The sequence below is a fragment of the Leucopleurus acutus genome, assembly GCF_964270905.1.
Source record: "Leucopleurus acutus genome assembly, chromosome: 21".
Taxonomy (NCBI): domain Eukaryota; kingdom Metazoa; phylum Chordata; class Mammalia; order Artiodactyla; family Delphinidae; genus Leucopleurus; species Leucopleurus acutus.
The window spans coordinates 23067664-23088071 of NC_139163.1; the positions used below are offsets into that span (position 1 = coordinate 23067664).

Sequence of the window (20408 nt, forward strand, 5' to 3'; positions counted from 1 at the left end):
TTGGATTTTTCTTTGCTGGGCAATTTATCCCATTCTGCATAGGTGTAACTAAGCTGCAGGCCTCTAGTTTCAAAAATGCAGGCACTTAACGGGATCTGAAGGTGGAGTTTTCAGCCCTCTGATGTCAAAAGGTCACCAAGCCAGATACTTGCGCATGCCACCATGAGCAATTCTATGTCAGGGAAAATACAAGCTGGCATTGCTCTCCAAAATTACCCTTAATTTTCAAGAAAGCAAGAATCCTGGGGGAATTCCCTGGCAGTCCAGTGGGCAGTGCAGCCAAAACAAAAAGAAAAGCAAGCAAGAATCCTGAAACCCATTGGTTAAGGTACAATGACTACTGTAGGTGTAAGAATTAGTATCTACACAGATATAGAGAACAAAATAGTGGTTACTAGTGGAGAGAGGGGAGATAGAGGGGTAATATAGGGGGAGAGAATTAAGAGGTACAAACTATTAGGTACAAAATAAGCTACAAGGATATACTGTACAACACAGGGAATAAAACCAATATTTTATAATACCTATAAGTGGACTATAACCTTTAAAAATTGTGAATCATTGGGCTTCCCTGGTGGCACAGTGGTTGAGAGTCCGCCTGCCGATGCAGGGGACGCGGGCTCGTGCCCCGGTCCGGGAGGATCCCACATGCCGTGGAGCGGCTGGGCCAGTGGGCCGTGGCCACTGGGCCTGCGCATCCGGAGCCTGTGCTCCGCAACGGGAGAGGCCGCAGCTGTGAGAGGCCCGTGTACCACAAAAAAAAAAAAAAAAAAAATTGTGAATCACTATATTGTACATCTGTAACATATATTTACAGCAACTATACTTCAGTAAAAGAAAATAAATAAATAAAAAGAATTAGTAGTATATGTAGTGATAATAACAACACAAATCTGTTCTTGTCTTTCCTAGCAAAATAATGAAGTTTAATGAGTATAACTGGGAATTCCTGAATTTAGGATTTTTGTGTGACCAGTAGCTAAGGCAAGACTACCACAGGAAATTACTGTTTAGGGAGAGAGAACTTCTGCATGAACCCCCTTTCCTTTGGGAAAAAAAAAGGTAAAAAAGTAACACACCAATTTGTGTCAAGGCTGGTAGAAAGAAAGAATAAAACCCTTTGTTTGTTTTTATTTTTTCTGTCATTTTAATGTAAGATTAACACAGACTGCTACAACATCTGAGATTCCACAGAGAACTACATGCTTCTGTTATTAGAAAACCTTTGCTGAAGCACTTGAACTTTACTTCTTAAAAAACTGAATACGGAGGCTTCAAGCATTTTTGTCAGCACACTGCCATTCACAATAACCTTCTAGATACTTATTTTCTACCTTTTCCTAAAAAGGTAGTTCTCACTTACCAGAACCCCACACACCACTGACAGGTTCAAAGCTCCTGAGCTCAGAAGTGATCAAAACACACAAGGAAGTATAATTAGTAGTCCAAAGTTTGGTTTAAATGTTTGAAGAACAGCAAACACCCAATAACACATACCAAATAGATTATTATCGCTTCTATGATGTAATGAATCAACAACTAAAACCACCTAAGACTGAAAATTTCTGTACTCAGTGTCTATTGGTATAAAGCCTTCATTCTTAATGCTTCTTATGGCATCACAGGTGTCAGAAATCACACAATACATTCTCAGCATTCTACAGTAGTCATCACTTTCAAAAACTATAATATACATCTGCATGTTACACAAACATGATTCTCTAGATAAGCATTTTGTCATATGTCAACCCCTAGCCTCAAATAACAGAACACAAAAAGCTATACAGGACAAAACACCACAGAACTTTTGCATATTCCCTTTCCCCAGTTGTTAGCAAGGGGCACGTTTTATAAGAAAAAGTGATGAAAAATCAGAAGTTTTGCATCCAGTGTTTGATCCCAACTTTTTACTTTCTTATCGTCTTCTGGTACCACCATATCCTAGAATGAGAAGAGTAAATTTTATATTAGTTTTTTAAAATGCATTAGAATTGCTTATAAAATTACAACAGTAATACACGTTTATTGTTAGCAAATGATACGAGACACGAGGGAAGAAGGAGAGAATGAGCTTGTGGACCAGGGCTGCAGGACTCAGTGCATCAACTCCCCACAAGAGCCGTTCCAGCCATCCAATCAGCATCAAGTCTGCTAAACACACACACACTTGCTGGCAATAACTTTTAGTCAGGAAACCAAAGATGTGTTCTGTGCTGGGGCCAGCGTGGTACAGGCAAGACCCAAAGTCTGAGCCAAACAGCAGAGAGGCCAGTGGAGCCTAAGCCAGGCCCTGCTACCTCTCACGACTCCAGCGGTAAATAGAAGTAACATGGGGGAGGGTCACGGACTTTTGATGGTAAAGGTTACCTAGGCACCCCCAGCTCCCCCAAGATGCAAACATGCTAACAGACAGGTTACAAGACCACAGTGTTCCCATCTGGAAACTCAATTTTTCTCAGATCTTCCTGTAGGTTATTTGGTAATGTCTTATGATTTTCTTCACCTAAGTCCCATACATTTCTAGTTGATATATACAGTTTCTTACAATTCTTGTTTCCACTGAGAATGTGGTTCCTTTTGTCACATTATGTCCTACGTAGTTACATCTTTATATATCTTCTCAATTATTACCACCTCTTTTTCTCCCCCAAAGCAACCACTATCTTAACATGTAACACCACAGATTAGTTTTGCTTGTTTTTAAACATGTATATTTATAAAACATGAATGTTGCAATCATATTGTACATATTCTTGTGTGTCTGGCTTCTTTCTTTACATCTGATAAATTTATCCACATTATCGCATACAACTATTTACTTATTCTTACTGCTGCACAGTATTCCACTGTATGAATATTAACTCAATTTTATCTCTGCTTCTTTACAAAATTTCCTCTTAGTCATTGCAATAAACATATTTTTGACAATGATTTAAATAATGGCTCAATACATTTTTATTGAGTTTTACCAAACTGAAAAGTTCAACCTTCTACCTAGAAAATTCCCATTTTAGAGCTTAAAGGACTCCTAGAGATTAACCAGAATTAAACATACATGGAAACCAACGTCCAGGAAGGTTTAAGTTAAAACCTTGGTTAGTGACAGACATCAGTCTAAACCAAATTTCTGTTTGAGTTTTAAAGAACAGAAGTGGGAGGAAAGAATAGATCTGAATTATATTTTAATCTCAGTTAATTGTGCAACTAATATTTCTGGTGAGTATACCACATAAAACCATGACTGCTAAATGTATAGTTAATCACCTAAGTTCCAAATTGTTTCTGTACTTTACTGAATAGGAACGTCTTGATTTTTTGCTCTCACCTGACGCTGTTCTGGTTTTTGGCTCTGAGCTTGAACATGCTGAATAGCTTCCTGGGTCTCCACGAACTGGTGAATAAGCACGCCTATTCCACGAGCTGGAGTATGAGGATGGGTAGTACCACGAGTCAGAAAAGGGTGTTGCTGCTCTATAAAGACAAAAGTGTGTCAGGCATTTTTCTTGTGACTATGATTTTTAAATACCCTCCTATTCCTAAACCATCAGAAAACAATTTTTATCAAGTGTTTTTTCCTCAGTGTTCTGGTATATTAGGATTAACATAAAATAAACACTGTTTTATATTTCTGCCATTCTTATGGTCATTGCTATGAGGAAAGAAAATGACAGGGAATAAAGGTTCTTTCTTTCTGAATTCGCATTCAAATACAATCTAAACTTAAACTACTATTTAAACTGAAGACATTCCAAAATCTGGTCACAAGCTCTTTCCACCCTTGCTTCTATCATTCTCCAACCAAACCAGAATGCCAACTGTGCCCCAAATGTTGTGTTCTTTCCTGCCTTCTCAGATGTCGAGTCAACAGTCTTGCTTCTAACTCAGATCTATAAGCATGACATGTGAAAGAAAACAACACATATAATATTGATCAAAGCACAGATGGCATTCTTTCCCATCCCCAGAGAATCTGATTTAATAGGGTAATGTCACCATAATTTATTTTCCTTAACAAAACAAATCCAGTCAAATTGTAAGTAAAACAAAGAAGCCTCTAAAGAAAGGCTGAATTAAAGAGCAGGTGAGATAAATGCAAAGCTTACCTATTGCTGCCAAACAAATATCCTAATATTCCTCCAGTTCCCAAGCCAGTCCAGAACCCTGGTCCTGAATTTTCATGTCCTTGTTGTCCAGTGAAAGCACTGCCAAAACCAGAAGTTGCACCATGCGGTCCTAGAAATAAAAATGATTTTGTATCCTCTCTTAAACCATAGTCTACAGAACTAAAGATAATATGACATTTCAATTGTTTCATCTGTATGCTTTAATAATAATACTCAGGGGACTTCCCTGGTGGCACAGTGGTTAAGAATCCGCCTGCCAATGCAGGGGACCAGGGTTCGAGCCCTGGTCCAGGAAGATCCCACGTGCCAAGGAGCAACTAAGCCTGTGCACCACAACTGCTGAGCCTATGCTCTAGAGCCCGCAAGCCACAACTACTGAGCCCATGAGCCATAACTACTGAGCCCGCGAGCCACAGCTACTGAGCCTGCATGCTGCAACTACTGAAGCCCACACGCCTAGAGCCTGTGCTCCGCAACAAGAGAAGCCACCACAATGAGAAGCCTGCGCACTGCAACGAAGAGTAGCCCCCGCTGCCTGCAACTAGAGAAAGCCTGCGCACTGCAACGAAGACCCAACGCAGCCAAAAATAAATTTTTAAAAAGAAAAAAAATAAAAAATAATAATACTTCAACTTATAAACAAGTGTATTCAAAAAGTGTATTTATAAAATACTGGTTTAGGGCTTCCCTGGTGGCGCAGTGGTTGAGAGTCTGCCTGCCGATGCAGGGGACACGGGTTCGTGCCCCGGTCCGGGAAGATCCCACATGCCGCGGAGCGGCTGGGCCCGTGAGCCATGGCCACTGAGCCTGCGCGTCCGGAGCCTGTGCTCCGCAACGGGAGAGGCCACAACAGTGAGAGGCCTGCATACCGCCAAAAAATAAATAAATGAATAAATAAATAAAATAAAATAAAATACTGGTTTGTAACTAAGGAGCACCTGCCTTTCCCAAACACAAGGAAAAGGAGGGATATGTTTTTAAGGCAGGGGAGGGTGGTTTCTTCCTGTAAGGTCACATCTGCCCTGCTCCAGATCAGCTACTAGAAGACAACCCCACGTGTCAGAGCTACTTCCTTTCTACTGTGTGGACACGTCTAGAAGCTCCAGGTTGAGAGCTGTACCTGAGTGTCTAATGGAGGAATCCAAGTGGAGGATATTTGTTGGTTGGGAAGTCAGGTCTTACAAGGGACCAAAAAATATATATATCTTCTGCTCAGAGGAAGTTTTTCTTAAATTGCTGTATCATATACATAAAGGCAACTGTGCTAATCCCACATGTACAGCATAATAAATCTGTATGTATGTACCCATGCATGTAATCACTACCCACATCAGTAAAACCTTTCTAGCACGCAGAGACTCCCTCACGACAACTCCCAATAGATACCCACCCATGTCAGAGAGAAGCCGACTCTGACTTTTCTCACCACACTTTGGTTTTACCCATTCTTGAACTTTTTATAAATAGAATCATATGGAGGTACTCTTCTGGTGTATCATTATGTCCATGAGAGTCGACCTCCACCACTGCATATATCAGTTTGGGTTTTGTTTTTTTCTAAATTTATGTATAGTAAGTAGTCCAATGTGTGAAAAAAAACACTTTGTCTCATTCTAATGTTTACAGACATTCTATTTCCAGTTTTTGGCTGTTGTGAATACAGCTGCTGTGAACATTCTTGTGCAGATCTTTTTGCACACACATGCATGCATTTCTCTTAGGTATGCATCTAGGAATGAAATTGCTGGGTCATTGGATGGCGTATGTCTAGTTTCAGTAGATACTGACAGTTTTCCAAAGTGTTTTATCCTTTTAACTCCTTCCAGCAAGTTCCAGTTAACTACATCCTTGCCATTACTTGGTACTCTGTCTTTTTAATGTTAGCCATTAAGATGATTAAATGGTGGTTAATTAAGAACTCAGATTTTAATCTGCATTTTCCTGAAGACTAATGATGCTGAACACCTTTTCAAACTTTTATTGGACATCTGGATATCTTCTTTTACTATAAAATGGCTGTTCAAATCCCCTGTCCATTTTTTTAATTAGGTTGTCTGTCTTTTCTCGGATTTGTGGGAGTTCTTTATGTACTGTAAATACACGTGCTTTGTTGAAAATATGTTTTACAAATACCTTCTCCCAGTCTGTGGCTCGCCTATTCACTCTCTTAATGTTGTCTTTGATGACTAGACATTCTTAATTTAAATAAAGTCTAATTTATCCCTCTTTTCTTTTTGACTGGTATTTTTTGCATTCTAAGAAAGTTTTGCCTACCCTGACAAATATTTTCCTATGTTTTCTTCTGGAAATTTAATTGTTTTACTTTTATGTTGACCTCTGTAATACTCAGTGAATAAAATTTTATGTGTGTTGCGAGACAGAGTTCAAGGTAAATGCTTATTACCAAATCTGATCAAGTTTGATTGAGATGATTTGCAATTTAATCATGCATCCTTAAAATAGTAATCACAATTAACCTTATAGAGAAACAGAACAGAAGAGGTAAAAGAAGTTGAAAGTAAAAAAATAAGACAAATCTGCTTTGGTTTCCCAATGCAACCATTTTCTATATCAGAAACCAGCACAGGATTCACTAGCTGACTTCTATCCTACTTACTGCCATTGCCTAGGAAAACATACCTGTGAACTCAGACTTAAAGCCTGCAGGAGAGGGTCCTTCAGAATTGGTGAATCTCTGATAACGATGGGAATATGGAGGATACTCAGAATATGGTGGAGGAGAATCATGACCATTACTAAGGAAGAATTTATAAACTCCAAAGGCAATAGCAAGTAGCACCACGATGGTAAGCACTCCACTGATGCTACAAGATTCTCGGGAGTACAGCTTATTATAATAATCAGAGAAAGAGTTAAAGCCATGGTTTTTTCCAGACTCTCTCGATTTCTTCAGGCCAAGCTCCGTGTAATCTAAGTGATACTCCAAGCCACAGGAACCTCTCAGTACATACTGGTCTTCAGAGGATTCATAGCCTTCACAGCTCACCACAGTTTTTCCAAATTTGTACGCGATATCTAAATCGGTCTTACATTCCCACTGTGAAGAAAAGTAGAAACAGGTTATTAGAACCAAAAGATTTTTTTTTTCATTTAATATATATTATTTGGGCTAAATAGCTGTCATAAAACAGCAAAATGAAGCGAGGGAATGATAATTCAGGATGAGTATTTCTGTGCTGGGGGAGGGCAAACCAGGGGCTTCCAAGATACTGGTGATATTAACATTCTACTTAAGCTAGGTGGTGGGTACATGAGTGCTCATTTTATTACTATTCCTTATTCCTTACATATAGATGTAAAGAATTCTTTTGTATATATTAAGCATTCCCTAATTTATTAATTTTAAGCAAATTTTTTAAATGTCAACTTTTTAACTACTGTTGAAGATGCTTTCTTTAAAAATGCTTTCTTTAAAAATTTTCAACATTAAGGCTCAAATATCAGCATCATATATGAATATCTGGTAGCTGTTGATACAACCTTTTGAGAAAAACTTCCTACACAAATTCTATAAAAACCATGGACTACCTTCCCCAAGGTCCAATCCATTAAGTAATTTTCTTAAGTTTTTTTAAAAAGACATTTAGAAAAACTGCAAAAAGAATCTATGCTAGCCTCAAAATTTTCCAGCATAAAAAAAAAAGCCCAGGTCTAGTTTGAATTCTATAACTACTTTGAGCTGAGTAGGTAATATGCTTCTCTATCAACATTAAAAAAGATATAAGCCAAAAGAGATCTGATTGGTTCTATTGCTTTTCTCTTTTTTGGACAAATTATCTTCCTCTTTCAAACTTCAGGTACACTATATCAGCTTTATTCAGATATAATTCACATACTAGACACTCACCCATTTCAATGGTTTTTAGTGTATTCACAGAGCTGTGCAACCATCATCACAATCAATTTTAGAATATTTTCATCGCCCCCAAAAGAAATCTCATCTCCTTTAGCAGTCACTTCCTGTTTCCCCCCAAGTCTCTTAGCTCTAAGCAACCACCAATCTGTCTGCAAGGATTCCCCTATTCTGGACATTTCATGTAAACGGAATCATACAATACGTGGTCCTACGTGACTGGCTTCTTTCACCTGGCAGAATGTTTTCAAGGTTCACACATGTTGTAGCATAAATCAGCACTTCATTCCTTTTTATGGCTAAATAACATTCCATCGTATGGATATACCACATTTTGTTTCTTCATTCATCAACGATGGACGCTTGGGTTGTTTCTACTTTTTGCCTTTTATGAATAACGCTGCTACAATGTTTAGTATGTTTCTGTGTGGACACACATTTTCAAGTCTCTTGGGTACACACCTAGGAGTCGAATGACTAGGCATTCAGTAACTCTATGTTTAAACCTTTGAGAAACTGCACGTTTTCCAAGGTGGCTGCGCCGTTTCACATCCCTAATGGCAGTGTATGAGGGTCTCTCCACATCCGCACCAACACCTGCTACTAGCCTTTCTGATCACAGGCATCCTGTTGTAGGAACTGGTGTCTTACTGTGGTTTTGATTTGTATTTCCCTGATGCTGCACACTTTTTCAGCTAATGATGCTGAACATTTTTTCACATGTTTATTGGCCATCTGCATATCTTCTTTGGAGAAATGTCTAGTCAGATGCCTTACCCACTGTTAAATTTGGTTATATGTCTTCTTACTGAGTTGTAATAGTTCTTCATATACTCTGGACACAAGTCCCCAATCAGATATATGACTGCAAAAGCTTTCTCCTATTGTGTGTGTCCTTTTCGCTTTCTTGATGGTGTCTGTTGAAGCCTAAAAGTTTTTAATTTGGATAATATACAATTTTTCTATTTTGTTGTTGTTGTTCTACACTATTCCATTTTTTAAATAATTTTATTTGGAGGAAGATTTATAAGCTTGTTGATTTAGGTAAATAAACTCAATGTCTATCAGTATTTCATGTTAATTATCATTTCCTTAATAGCATATACTAAAAGTGGCTTCTAATTATTATATTTATACTCTTGGAATTAGAAGAGGCTCTCTCCTGCTACTAAACATAAGTCAATGTATGACATCCTCTATACTTCTTTGCTCATGCCATTCACTCCCTTCTCTATCTCTTCAGCTCTAAAAATGTTACCCTTCCTTACTAACACAGTACATATAATACTTTCTTCCTCAAGTCTTTCCCAATCCCCCAAGCTGGACGTGACTTTACAATACTTTGTTGGCACCTAGATGTAATGTGAGTGCTTGTCTTATCTATTCTCCTAGGAAGAGAGTTTCTTGAGGGTTGTGACTCCATCATTCATTTTTGTATAATACTGTTTAATGTATGTTTAATGAATGACTTTGCCGTTAGTATCTTTTTTCCATCAAGACTGAAAAGTAATATAAAAGTAAAAGTAATTTCAGCTTTAACCTGAAGATTCTGTGATTTGGTTAGCAAGACTAGGAAAAAATGTTGTGAAATACATATCACCAAGCAAATATGAACTCTCTCCCTGAACTGCATACACTAGGCACAAAGGTTGTATCAAACAAGAATATCACTCTGATGGAAGGGAAAACTGTCAAAGCAAGTTTCTGGCCGAATGACCAACCATCTTAAATCCTTTCTGAAAGCAGGCAGAATACGAAGTCGAAATCTATTCGTATTGATTTAAACTGAATTCACTTAAAATCTATTCCATTTCTAAAGGATAACAAATTTTGGAACTTCAAGGAGGTGGTCTATCCTAAGTACAAAATGCCAAAGACCTGAAGACAATAAAGCCCACTGAAATGCTTTCACTCGTAAGTAACCACCCTCAGCTCTAAAACAACTTTTTAAAATCAAGCATGTGAAGCACAATAGGGACACAGGAACCCCACCCCCACTTACAATCTACAATTCCTTATCATCTTAACTTTATTTTTTAAGGATAGGTTGGTATTCTTTGAGGAATGACAGAGAAATGACAATCAAAAGAAATCCTCTACCCCCCACCCCCAAGTATATGAAAAGTTTTGAAAATTTACTAATGTTTTATGAGAAAGTTTTGGTATAAAGATTACAATGAATATTTCCAGGCTTTAAAATCAGTTCATTTCTTTCAGAGGATGTTCCTTTCAGAGACCGAATCACTGATTTATATTTATATATTTTAGGTAACCGGAGATTTTCTATATGTACTTCCCCAAAATACTGAATAATGTCTTAATAAACACTTCACTGAAAAGGATTCCATTTAGACTTCCATCAACATAAAGAGTATTACCTGTACATCATAACCATCCCAGCCTTTGTTCTGACACTGTATGACTTTGGGGGTATAAGAATCACATCCAGCTGTGCCTCCAACACATTTCAACTGTGGGATCGGATCCAACCTACGGGAAGTAGTATAGCGGTCATAGTGGAGGGTAAGAGCTTTTATATCCCGCAACAATACTCTGTCTGAAACAGTAAGAACACAGATAAACAGATGGTAAATATCTTGTCATATAGAAAGATTCATTCTAGTAAAACTCTTGTCATCGAAAATACTTTCAAAAGTAAGGCTCTTTCTTGCCTTTTGAGGATGACTAAGGAAGAGAAGATGGAAGTTTCCCAAATCCCAAAGCCATCGCAACAACCTTCACGCCTTTTGCACAAAAGTCAGAAAGTCACTCCTTTAAGGTCTCCCTTCATTTCAGGATTGATGTCCCCTAAACTGCTTCTATATTGTGAGTTCCACATAATTTTTGCAAAATCAGAACCAAAAGTTCATTAACCTGAAACGTTGTACTACTGTATGACAATTGACAATAATATCAATGGTTAATTAAAATAGCAAAACATATACATGAATGTTCCTGAAGCACACTTAATGACTTAAACATCTGTCAACAGATGAACGGTTTAATAAAATTTTGGCCTATTCACAAAGTGGAATATTCTACAGCAGTTAAAATGAGTGAACTAGAATTCATGTATCAGAATAGAAATAGTAAAAACATTTTAAGCAAAATGCAAGTTGTAGAATGTTTAGTAGGATGGCTTTACATAAACCGCGAAAACTGGCAAAACAGTACTACATATTGTTAAGGTCTATACGTGTATATACCAGTAGTATGAAAACATGCATAGGAATAACTAAGCATCAAATTCAGAGCACCACTGAGGACAGAGGAGAGCAGAGACTTTCGCTCTCTATCCCTTATGTTTTATTACTTTGCAGGGGGGAGGTTTGCTTGCAAATATAGTATAATGTAAAGATTCAATAAAACTGGGTGGTGAGTACGTGGGTTTTCATTGTATACTTCTGTGGGTTTAAATATTTTAAATATTTCACAATTTTAAAAATTAAAAAGTTAAACTATTTCACAAATTAAAAATCATATTGACAAAGCAGTTTAAAAAGAAGAAGTCAAAACAAGGAAATTATGGCCGGCACTGATGTATCAATACATAAGTGAATTTTGAAGTGTTATTGGACAATGAATAGTCTTCCTACTTATCATCCTCAGATTATGATGGAAGATACTGCGGATTGGTTCACTCAACACCCATTTTGCCCTCAAACTGGTATGACTTCTTGCAAAGCTAAAAGACTCCTAAAACCTCTTGCAGCTACAAATCCCAAAAGTGATTTCGGTTCTGTCAACTGGAGGGACTTAAGCAAGATCCGGAGATCAGAGCTTAAACTCAGACTGTGCCCAGGCTAGCAGGCAGTCATGGGGGCTCAGGGTTTTCCTGACACTGTCCAGTGCTCCGTAATTAGCGTTGTGGATGCAAAAAGGCTTGATGTGAGCCATCCAGTGTTCACTGCTGCAGATGTAGCAGACATCACTTTCCACCATTTTGTTAGCACCCAATTCCCTATATTCAACCTGTCAAATTAGCAAAATTTGCTGCCTCTCAAATTCCACTGAAAGTACAATAAATGAATTGTTTTGCCGATGTGAACAAACAAGGTCAGGCAAAACAGAAAAGGAGATGGTAACAGAATTTTGGAAGGTGAAAGCCGATGGACCAATAGTTAGGTAACTAGTCCTAAATATAAGTGAAGTGCCAGACCAGCAAGTAGGAAAACTGAGAACCAACCTGACACACATAATGGAATCCCTAAAAGCAACAGGAAACGGCAGCTCTTGAACTGGAGCTGACTAAAGTAAGCACTACAAGGTGAAAGCTGCTTGAGAAGAAGCTACATCCCTAGATGGTCTCCCAAGCTCTTTTCATTCATATACATATATATACACACATACATACACACACATATATACATACACACATACATACATATACATATTTCACAATTTTTTTAAATCTAAAAGTAACACTTTTTCCTTTTAGAGAGAGAAATCCATTCCTCCTCCAATTTCACATTTCTGTGATAACCAAAACTAGCAGCCTGGTCAGTACCTTCTTCTTGCTCACACAAACAGATACATATACAGGGGTTGTTTTGATTTTCGTTAGTTTATTTTTATAAGATTGAATCATACAGTACACATTACTCTTCACATGCTTTTGCACTTAATCAGACATCAAGGATATTCCCTCACGTCAGCAAATACAGATCTTATTTATATTTATTTACCAAAAACAGAGCTTAATAAATTTGACTAAGCTGAGACTTACTGGTCACCCTTCTCTCACCAAAATACAATAAAACTAGAAATATAATAATATAAAGTAATATAATAACATATAAAATGGTAAAAAAACAGCTGAAAACCAGTAACAACAAAGAAAGGAAAATTGGGTTACAGCAATCAAAACATATCTGTAATTAAATCTATAATAATGTAAACAGTAACACAGGATTAGGAAAACTGATCATGTGCACAATGTATAAAAATTAATCCCTGATGGTTAAACACTTACCACAAAATGAACAACAAATTAAAAGTACTAGAAGAAAACAAAAAAAGAAAGAATATGTTTATGATCCTGGGATGGGAAAGATCTTAAGACACCAAAAGCAAGACTGACCAGCAAGATAATGACTATACTTGGCAAATCATGTTCAATCTATGAAAACCCAAGAATCCATAATAATACTTAAAGGGAAAGCCAAAAACTCACTTGTCTATACTTAAAGTGGCTACCAATTACCTCACTTTGAAAACTAGCAATTAAAGATTTTAAATTAAATGTTTATCCTGATTTTCCAGCCAGAACCATAATCTGAAATAGCCTCAGTTGATAAGGAAAATCTCAACTTTACTGAAGAATATCAATCAATAAATGCAGAAGAAGTGATAGAATTAGAAAAATCACCATCTTACAACCCCTAAATAGACAGATTCAGAAAAGGATTAATTAGTTTTAAAATCATTAAATGAATGGATATTGGTATGCTGCCAAGTAACATTACACAGAGTGCTCTCTAGTCACAAAAGGGGAAAAATGTAACTTCACGGGGGAGAAATAAGCCACTGTAATCCACTAGTCAAATTTAGCACTGCTAACGGTATAAAGATCGATATTACACCATCTCCTATGATGTAATCCTCAGAAGTATTTAATATGAATCTAATCAATCCTTTGGACCTAGCATTCAGCTTACTAGAAATACAAGGAAGAAAAAAAAATGCTAAAACAATGTCATGAGAAAACAGAATCCAGAACGTAGGATATTCTAAAGGATAACTGGCCCAATCCCTTCAGCAAAGCAGGAGCATGAAAAAAGAGACCATTCTACATTTTCAAAAGACTTAAGGGATAATTCAGTCAGATGCAATGACTGGTCCTGAACTGGGCCCTGGTTTGAACAAACTAGTTTAGACATTTTAGGGACAACTGTGATATCTGGCTATGGAATGAGTAATTAGTTGATATTAAGAAATTAGGGTCAATTTTGTTAGATGTAATGTTATTTTTACTAGGTGGGGAAAAGTTCATTAAAAAAAGGCTTATACTGAAGGATTTAGTTATGGCCTATCATGATGCCTGTAACTTACATTAAAATATATCAACATTTAAGGGCTTCCCTGGTGGCGCAGTGGTTGAGAGTCTGCCTGCCGATGCAGGGGACACGGGTTCGTGCCCCGGTCCGGGAGGATCCCACATGCCGCGGAGCGGCTGAGCCCCTGAGCCATGGCCACTGAACCTGCGCGTCCGGAGCCTGTGATCCACAACGGGAGAGGCCACAACAGTGAGAGACCCGCGTACCAAAAAAAAAAAAAAAGAATACATTGCTTAAATAAGCAAAAAGGATATATTGTACAGCACAAGGAAATAGAGCCATTGTTTTGTAATAACTTTAAATGGAGTATAATCTATAAAAATATTAAACTAATATGTTGTAAACATGACACTAATATTAGAAGTCAATAATATGTCAATTTTAAAAAATGGGGCTTCCCTGGTGGCACGGTGGTTGGGAGTCCGCCTGCCGATGCAGGGGGTGCGGGTTTGTGCCCCGGTCTGGGAGGATCCCGCGTGCCACAGAGCAGCTGGGCCCGTGGGCCATGGCCACTGGGCCTGCGCGTCCGGGGCCTGTGCTCCGCAACAGGAGAGGCCGCGGCAGTGAGAGGCCCGTGTAACGCAAAAAAAAAAAAAAAAAAATGCATTGTTTTACCAAATAATAAAGCTTACTATAAAATTAAAATAATCAAAATAGTATGGGATAGTAACAGAAACAGACAAGTGAACTGTGAAACAAAAGAAAGTCTAGAAATAAATCCAGATATATGTGGAAATTCAATACAAGATAAAATGGGTTTTTTGTGTTCTAGGTGTATTTTTTTAATCAAGCATCACCATATTTTATTTATAAAACAAAGCACAATGGCATCCTTTATCGTTGACAAAACTCAATATTCTGCACAACTCTTTCTGCCCTGCTTAGCCTGTGTGAGGAAAGACAAATGATGCATCTCAAACCCACAAGTAATTTAAGAAGTAGAGTAAATTGGGTCTGAGTTACAATGAGTTGCAGTAGCCTCAAGTGGGATCTCGGTAATACTGTACAGAATAGTGATTCTGAGACTACTCCTTAAGTGAAAGGAAACTCTTCTCCAACCAGCAAAAGCAGGCTTTTCAATTTAGTGGAAAAAGGATGTCTTCTTTAATAAATGGTTTTGTCATAACTGACTACACAGCTAGAATAAAATCCACCTAAAGCTATATAAAAATTTAATTCCACATGATCCAAATATCTAAATTTCCAAGAACTATACTAAAATTAAATATGCTATATTAAACTCAAACTACCTCCTAATAAATAAAAAATTATAACAATGAAAATGTTCAATGGTTTAAAAAATCAGAATATTATTAAACTAAATAATGGGAATAATAACAACTTGAATTTGTTGTAGCAGGGCTGAGATAATGCAAAGAACACTGAACTAAATTCCCACCACCAACTTGCTATATGACTTTGGCCAAGTCAATTTATCTGTATAGAAATGACCTGTAAAGTTAAAACGATATCAACCTTAAAATTGACTGTGAAGTTTAGATATGATTTACTAAAATTATCTGGCAGAGTACTCGACACATAATAGGTGATCAAGTATGATAAATATTATTGAGAATGTTTAAGGAGCCATATACCTATGTGTTATCATTACCATGACTCTACAGCATCTTTCCTCCCTAGAGATCCTAAAGGTTACTATGTTTTGTAACCAGAATACATATGTTGAAGTCTTAATCCCCAATGTGGTGGCATTTGGAGGCAGGGCCTTCAGGAGGTGATTAGTTTTAGATGAGCTCATGAGGATGGAGCCCAGTGATGGGATTAGTGCCCATGTAGGAAGAGGAAGAGACCAGGGCCCCCATCCACCCACTCACTCCCACCTACCCCCACCCCGCCCCACCCCAACTCTTGTTATGTGAGAACATAACAAGAAGACAGTCATCTGCAGAGCAGGAAGAGGGCCCTCTCCAGACACCAAACATTCTCGCACCTTGATCTCAGACTTCCCAGCCTCAGAATGCAAGGAATAAATGCTGCTTACCACCCAGTCTGTGGTATTTTGTGATAGCAGCTCTAACTAAGACAAGGTCTAAGAACAAAATGCTCACAACCTTACTCCACTAGTACATCAGTCAAGGGTGACACACATTTCCCTGAAGTCCAGACTCACAAATCAAAATCCACTTGCAGGTCTCAAACTTAAGATGAACAAAACCAAACTCCCCCAAGCCTGATTCTCCCACAATCCCACATCTCAGGAAAGGGTAATTCCATCCTTCTAGTCACTCAAGATCCAAAACCTTGGAGTTATCTTTGTCTTCTCTCCTCCTCTAACCCCTATATCTAATCCCTCAGAGTATCATGTCATCTCCACCTTCAGAACAGCTGAGAAGCCCACCACTCTCACCAACTGCACTGCTTCCCCCCCCGCCCCCCGCCGCCAACCATCACCACTCTCGGGACTTACTGTACAAGCAGTCCCTTCACTGGCCTCCCAGCTTCCCCCCACCCACTCTCGCTCCCACAGTCTGTTTTCCACAGAGCAGACATAATGTGCCTTTAAAATACAGATCATATTAGGGCTTCCCTGGTGGCGCAGTGGTTGAGAGTCCGCCTGCCGATGCAGGGGACACGGGTTCGTGCCCCGGTCTGGGAAGATCCCACATGATGCGGAGCGGCTAAGCCCGTGAGCCATGGCCGCTTAGCCTGCGCGTCCGGAGCCTGTGCTCCGCAACGGGAGAGGCCACAACAGTGAGGGGCCCATGTACCGCAAAAAAAAGAAAAAGAAAAAAAAAAACAGATCATATTAAAAAAATATAGAACAGAATAGAATGGGATAGAATACAGGTCATAGCAGACCCATCCCTTCAGGGTTCTCATCAAATGTCACCTTAACAGTGACTTCTTCCCTGACTAACGTATATTTTGAAAATCCCTGCTTCTGCCTGCACACCCTGTCCTCCTTACCCTGTTTTTATCAATGTCCAAACCACTATTCACAATATGACATGCTATTTACCTGATTTGTTCATTTTCTATTTCTCCTCAATAGGTGTAAACTCCAGGGCAAAACGCTGTTTTGTTCACTGCAATATTCCCAACACCCAGAAGAGTGACAAATACAAAGTAGCTCAATAAAGAATTGTGAAAATTTTTAGGTAATCTCTTTAGAACTGGTACAATTTTTTTTTTTCTGGACAAATTTTTGCTTTATGTTAGCTAAAGACAAAGTGAGTACAACCAAAGTCAAACAAAAGACAAACGAGGGACTGACTACTGCTTGATAAAACTACTTGAAAAAACTAACTCAATAAAATGCCTTCATAAAATAGTTCCTCAAAAGAAATTTAAGTTCAAGTAGTTTGTGTTTACTCTGCAAAATATTTTTGTGCCTTTTGTTCCGGAACAATAGTTTTATAGAGTAGGTAGACAAAGAGCTACCAGGAAAAGGTTCATCATTAGTTTAAATTTGGCTCCGTTTTTTTATTCCCGACTCTTCATCTGTAAACCATTTTTTTTAAAACCTCCTCTTTTTATTCAAGAATTGATTGAGGGTTCAACTAATGTTTTAATCCAGTTTTTAAATTGTAATTCTGATCAAAGTCTTCTATCTATATAAAACTTTCTAGAAATACATAAGGAAAATATACAGACATTTAAATCCAACTTGGCTTTTTATTAATTAGTAATAAAACATCCACATCAAAGGAGTACTCAAAATCAAGTACTTACAAATAGCACCTTCTCTCTCATTTTAGCATTTAAGAATAAAAAATAAGAAGCTGCAGAAATAAATCTGTTGCTTAAGTTCAAAAACACAGGCATTTCCTATCACCAAATCACAACTGCAATATGGGTACACTTTCCATGCTTTTAACATCTTTACTCCCCAAAACAAAAATGATGTTTTCATTGTTTGAAAGTCATTTTTTACATCACTCCAACTTAACAGCATGCATCATTTATTAAATGGAAAACTGTATGTATGTATGTATACATATATATACACACACATATGTATTAATTACATGGAATATTCTCTATCCCATAAAAATTCGATAGACAATTCTAATAACATAGTGATATGAAAGAACTATTTTTCCTAGAAATCACTTATCGTGTACCATCACAAAAAAAAAATTTTTTTTAATGCAACAGTAAAAGCTGGTGTAACGCAATGAACGTCACTGTAATGGTCAGAATAAGCAGCGTGAGCTGTGATCACATAAATAGTACAGTCCATGATTCTGCTAACCTACCTCCAAGGTTTGCAGCCCTGTCCACGAAGTGTGACTCAAGGACTGCCGGTGCCATGGCAACTGCCAGGTACAGCAACAGGCAGCCATGACAAGAGTCAGCGACGATGACATCAGACAGTCTTGACAACAAAGCAAAATGCGCAGGTGAGGGTCGAGCTTTCCAGCCAGACCCGGAGGATGAGGGCTGTAGCCCGAGAAAGAAGAAGGTGGGCAAATTCTGGGAGTCCAAGCAAGGGAGAAGGGAACATTAACAACACTAGAGTAGTCCCGCCCCGCCCACTCCCCAACAGTCCACACTCGTCCAGGAGGACGTCTGGGAAGAGCAAAGAGGCCAGGCAGGGCACAGATGAACAGCGAGGAGGATGGAAATGAGGAATTAGGGTAGAAGGGCTCAAGGGGCGGCGAACAGAAATGGTGGAGCCTCTTAGCGCTGCTTGAAGGCAGCAGTAAGGGGGGAGTGAAGGCAGCACTCACCAGGGTCGTTCCAGCCCCGGGCAGAGCCCGCGATCAACAGAAGCAAAAGGAGGCTGAACAGAGCGCAGCGTCCAGCCGCTACCGGCCCGCCGGCCGCCACCATGACGCTCGGTGAAGATGGCGCGCGGCTGCCGGGAGCTCGCAGGTCGGAACCCTGGCTGCGGAAGGCCGCGCACCGTTAAGCACCGACGCCGGCAGCTTCCGCCGCGGAAAAGGAAGGTCTACCGCAGGACCCCTGCTGCAGGGAAGGTCCGTGCGCCAGTCTGACGTCACTACAGTGGCGGCGCGTGGGGGAATGGAGTGGTCGCTGCTGTCCCCGCCTCTGGAGCCCAGCGCGGCTGTGGGCGGAGTCGAGGGCGGGGTGCCGCCGTTGAGGGCGGAGCCAAGGGCGGGACGCAGAGGCTGTGGGCGGGGCCTAGGGCCGCCCTCCTAAAGGTTCAGCGCGAAGACTGAAACCATCACAACGCAAAATCTAAGTGTAGTCACGTTATTTACAAAACCTTAATAACCTTCCCGAGGGACGCTACTGTGCCTTACCCAACTTCACGTCTTCAGCAACTAGCATAACGTCTGGCGCATGATTTGTGTTCCATTAGTTTGCTAAATACAGAGTGGATTTGAGAGAGGCAGCACGGAAATATATTGTCTGGTTTCAGAAGCTCAGAACCTTTACATATTTCCTTCCACGTGGAGACAGTGGGAATTTACAAGATATCCGGAGGAGAAACTACCACCTAAATAAAGAACCAGCCAGGGAAAACAGTTAAGAGTGCATAGGCATTATCTTTGAGGTCTGACAGTCCTGGATTTCTCTCCTTCATTCATTCATTCAACAAATATAGGTTGAACGCCTAGTATGTGTCTGGCGCTGTTTTCAGCTTGGAGTATGCAGACAAGGTCCCTGTACTCATGGAGCTTACACTGATGAGAACTAAGATAAACAAAATTAAATAATAAATTAATAAACAAAGATAATAGTGATAAGTGCATTGATGAAAATAAAACAGGGTGATACAGTAGAGACTAGGAGCCAACTTCAGGGAAGGCCTTGCTGAGGAAGTGATTTTGAAGCTTTGAGACCTGAATGATGAGAAAATACAAAGATCGGGGGAGAGGCTTCACCGCCTGGGGAACAGTAGATGCAAAAGCCCTAAGTTTGTGTTTTGAGGAACATCATTCACTAATTTGATTAACACCTTTATCTATTTAGCACCTAACAGTACCTGCCAGGCACTGTTCTAGGCACTGGGGATACAGCAATGAATAAAACAAAACTTAGGGGTTGGGAGAGGCAAACAAAGCCAGGGCAACTGAAGCAAAGTAAGTTTGGGGAAGAGTGGAACAAGAGGAGGCATAACAGTGGTGGCATGGAGTGGGACCAAGTGGGACTGGAATAAAGATAATAGAGAATTCTGGTCTCCACATGTTAGGTTTGAGGTGACTTTTAGGAATCCAGGTAGACATGTCAAATAGACACTTGGATATACAAGTCTGAATTTCAAAGCCAAGGTAAACTTGGTAGTTATGCTATCAAAAAGAAGACAGTATTTAATGACACAGGAAGAGATACAATTCATAGGGAGAGAATTTAGATATAGCAAAGACGGAGGCCCAGGACCAAATTAAGAGAACACTAACATTTGAACCTTGAGCAGAAGTT

General features: G+C 39.2%; 1 protein-coding gene across 1 annotated transcript; it reads right to left on the bottom strand.

Annotated features, from left to right (window-relative positions):
• Window positions 1–702: 702 nt before the first annotated feature.
• On the bottom strand, window positions 703–18915 carry SARAF (store-operated calcium entry associated regulatory factor). The gene is made up of 6 exons (XM_082863754.1): window positions 18749–18915; window positions 10377–10555; window positions 6765–7182; window positions 4104–4233; window positions 3326–3471; window positions 703–1941 (listed from the first exon to the last, which is right to left on the bottom strand). The coding sequence occupies exons 1-6, from the start codon at window positions 18849–18851 to the stop codon at window positions 1916–1918; spliced, it is 1002 nt and encodes a 333-aa protein (XP_082719880.1). The 5' UTR covers window positions 18852–18915; the 3' UTR covers window positions 703–1915.
• Between the last annotated feature and the right edge of the window lie 1493 nt (window positions 18916–20408).

Coding starts and splice junctions, on each gene's coding strand:
- SARAF (XM_082863754.1), bottom strand. CDS start 18,851: ATGGTGGCGGCCGGCGGGCCGGTAGCGGCTGGACGCTGCGCTCTGTTC. Junction 7,183..10,376: donor GGGATGGTTATGATGTACAG/GTAATACTCTTT, acceptor TTTTCTTCACAG/TGGGAATGTAAGACCGATTT. Junction 4,234..6,764: donor CTTTAAGTCTGAGTTCACAG/GTATGTTTTCCT, acceptor TTTTATTTCTAG/GACCGCATGGTGCAACTTCT.